At 45.6% G+C, this 2,646-nt stretch overlaps 1 protein-coding gene across 1 annotated transcript; it reads right to left on the bottom strand.

Annotated features, from left to right (window-relative positions):
* Window positions 1-1,440: 1,440 nt before the first annotated feature.
* Window positions 1,441-2,322, bottom strand: LOC143925205 (taste receptor type 2 member 9-like). The gene has a single exon (XM_077449802.1). The coding sequence runs from the start codon at window positions 2,320-2,322 to the stop codon at window positions 1,441-1,443; it is 882 nt and encodes a 293-aa protein (XP_077305928.1).
* Between the last annotated feature and the right edge of the window lie 324 nt (window positions 2,323-2,646).

Consider the following 2,646-nt stretch of genomic DNA (forward strand, 5'->3'; position numbering starts at 1 on the left):
TAATGTAGACCAGCCATTCTCAACCAGGGTTCCTTCAGAGGTTGCTAGGGGTTCCTTCAGAGGTTGCTAGGGGTTCCTTGAGCTGTGGCTGATGAACCACCTATTTGATGATGTCTACAGAGATCAAGGTTCAGCACCACTTAGCAAAGCCCAGCAGCATGACACCAAATATCCTTTTAGCTTTCCTTAAGGGTGGCATTCTAAATGCCACTTTAAGGGGGACATTCTTCCTATTGACCACTAATATAAGGAGCATTGTTCCTATTGAGCCCTGATGATTTGGGTTATAGTAAGGGTTCCTTGAGACATGAAAATTATTTTTGGTGTTCCTCTAGGGTTAGAAGGTTGAGACAGCCTGCTTTAGACGTATTCTCTATGAGAGCGTGTTCCAGACACTCTCTTACATCATAAAGATATACCGTATTTATTGGCGTATAACACGCGCCGGCGTATAACACGCGCCGGCGTATAACACGCACCCCAAGTTTAGGATGGAAGTTTAAGCAAAAAAACTTTTAGGAGGCAAGTTTAAGGAAAAAACCTTACATTTTAAATGCCCATCAATGTAGCCTTCCACTGTCCCCCTGCAGCCCTACACTGTTCTCCTGCAGCCCTACACTGTCCCCCTGCAGCCCTACACTGTCCCCCTGCAGCCCTACACTGTTCTCCTGCAGCCTTCCATTGTCCCCCTGCAGCCCTACACTGTCCCCCTGCAGCCCTACACTGTCCCCCTGCAGCCTTCCACAAAATTGCAGTATGGTTAGTTTTAAATTTACCGCCGCCATCTTCGGCTCCTCCCGCCGCCATCTTCGGCTCCTCACGCCGCCGCCGTCGAGATCTTTGGCTCCACCCGCCGCCGACATAGACTGAGCCAAGGCTACTCGGCTACCCGGCTCTGCCCGCAGTAACGCCCCCGTCCCGCCCCTTGTCCTGGCTCCTGTGATGGACACAACACCGGGCCAATGGCGGGACGTAAAGGCTAGGAGGCAGGACTGGGCGTGACTGAGAGCGGAACCGAGTACACAGTACACTCGGCTCAGCTCGGTAAATGTCGACGGCGCTCCACAGAGCGCAGATCGGCAGATCGGCGGGGGGGGATCGGCGTATAACACGCACCCATGATTTCCCCCCGATTTTAAGGGGAAAAAAGTGCGTGTTATACGCCGATAAATACGGTAATTAGCAAGGTGTTTAAATGCAATAATCAACATCACCCTTTTGAATTTCCTTATGTAAAATGGAAATAATCATGGCTTTTTCACACATTGATGAAACGGTCCATGACCACCTCTTCCCCATAAGATTAAAATATTCTGAAATCTAACAGAGTGAAGAGTGAAGAAAAAGAGTTAGGTAGAGGTTCTTCTCAAAGGGGAAATGGGGTAGGGTTTGGAGAAAGGAAGTAATAAAGAAAACACATAAAAGAGAGATAAAAGGTATCTAGTTAGGGTGTCTGTTTCTTAACTTGGGGTTCCCCTGGATTGAGATAACGGCTAGAGTAGAAGGGTAGCTGTTAACGATTATAAAAATAAATATTCTTACAATCATTCCTAAGTACGGAGAGAACATGATCATGCTAAAGACGGCCAGATATAGAGCCAAGCAAAGGCAGACCTGGAGGATCATGGTCCTGACTGCTCGGAGGTGACCCTCTAGTTGTGGAGATGAGCTGAACTGAGATGAATGGTGACGGATCTGGTGGACGTGACTCAGGAGAGACCTCACACTGAGCCCAATGCAGATGAAGCTGAGAAGAAACGGGAGAAGAGAACCAAAAAACATACTGAGGGGAACATATTGGAAATCTATTTCAATGGAATGGCGATTTGAAGACGGATCATTGGTCATGTTATGGTAATGAAAATGTAAGGTCCATGGAAGTGGAAGAGTTAAGAAGATTGATCCCACCAAGGAGACTATGAGAAGCTGTGTGATAGAAGAGGACAATCTTCTCTGGAACTGAAGGAAGAGGCGGTGGGAACACTTGACCAGTTTCAGGCAGTAATAGATGGAAAGCCAAGCCGTGTTCCAGACGCTCTCATACGTAATAAAAATATAAAAAGCAAAGGCGAGTAGATTTTGTCTTTTGTCATGTGATGAGGAAGACCCGAAAAAGAATATCAGATTATCAACGGTGCAAGAACATTGGTAAACGATCCCGGTGAGAGCCGACAAGAGGGCGATTCTGTCGGCCACATTGAAGCCTTTTTTCTTCCTCCATTCCCGGACGTACACAGCGACTATGTAGGCATTCAGAGTCAGACCTGACACCACGTTAAGGAAAATGGTGACAAGTCTAATTATGTCTGAGACCAGCCACATTCTTGCCGTGTTTGTTGTCAGAGAGGTTCTGCTGTTAGGCTGTGAAGATCAGTGTCAATGGATGAAATTAACGATTGGCTGGATGAAATAAATGCTTACACTGATATAGTACAGAGAGAGATGAAAAGAGAGATATGCAAATGTCCATAATGGATTTAATGGCTACCTCTGTTTGCGTAGTAAGATGAAAAGGAATTTGAGACCATAGAGACATATTACAAGAACTGTCTGAAAAGCTGAAGATTATTTTTCATTGAGCACAGTGTTTCGTTTTAAATATTTTTTATTTTTAACTACGTTTCTTTTGATAAGTTTTGAGTATAT

Source organism: Lithobates pipiens, unplaced genomic scaffold (genome assembly GCF_037356315.1).
Source record: "Lithobates pipiens isolate NorthernLeopardFrog02 unplaced genomic scaffold, aLitPip1_a1.2 Scaffold_22, whole genome shotgun sequence".
NCBI lineage: Eukaryota > Metazoa > Chordata > Amphibia > Anura > Ranidae > Lithobates > Lithobates pipiens.

What these genes read in the sequence shown, in the direction of transcription:
- LOC143925205 (XM_077449802.1), bottom strand. Translation starts at nt 2,322, where the DNA reads ATGTGGCTGGTCTCAGACATAATTAGACTTGTCACCATTTTCCTTAAC.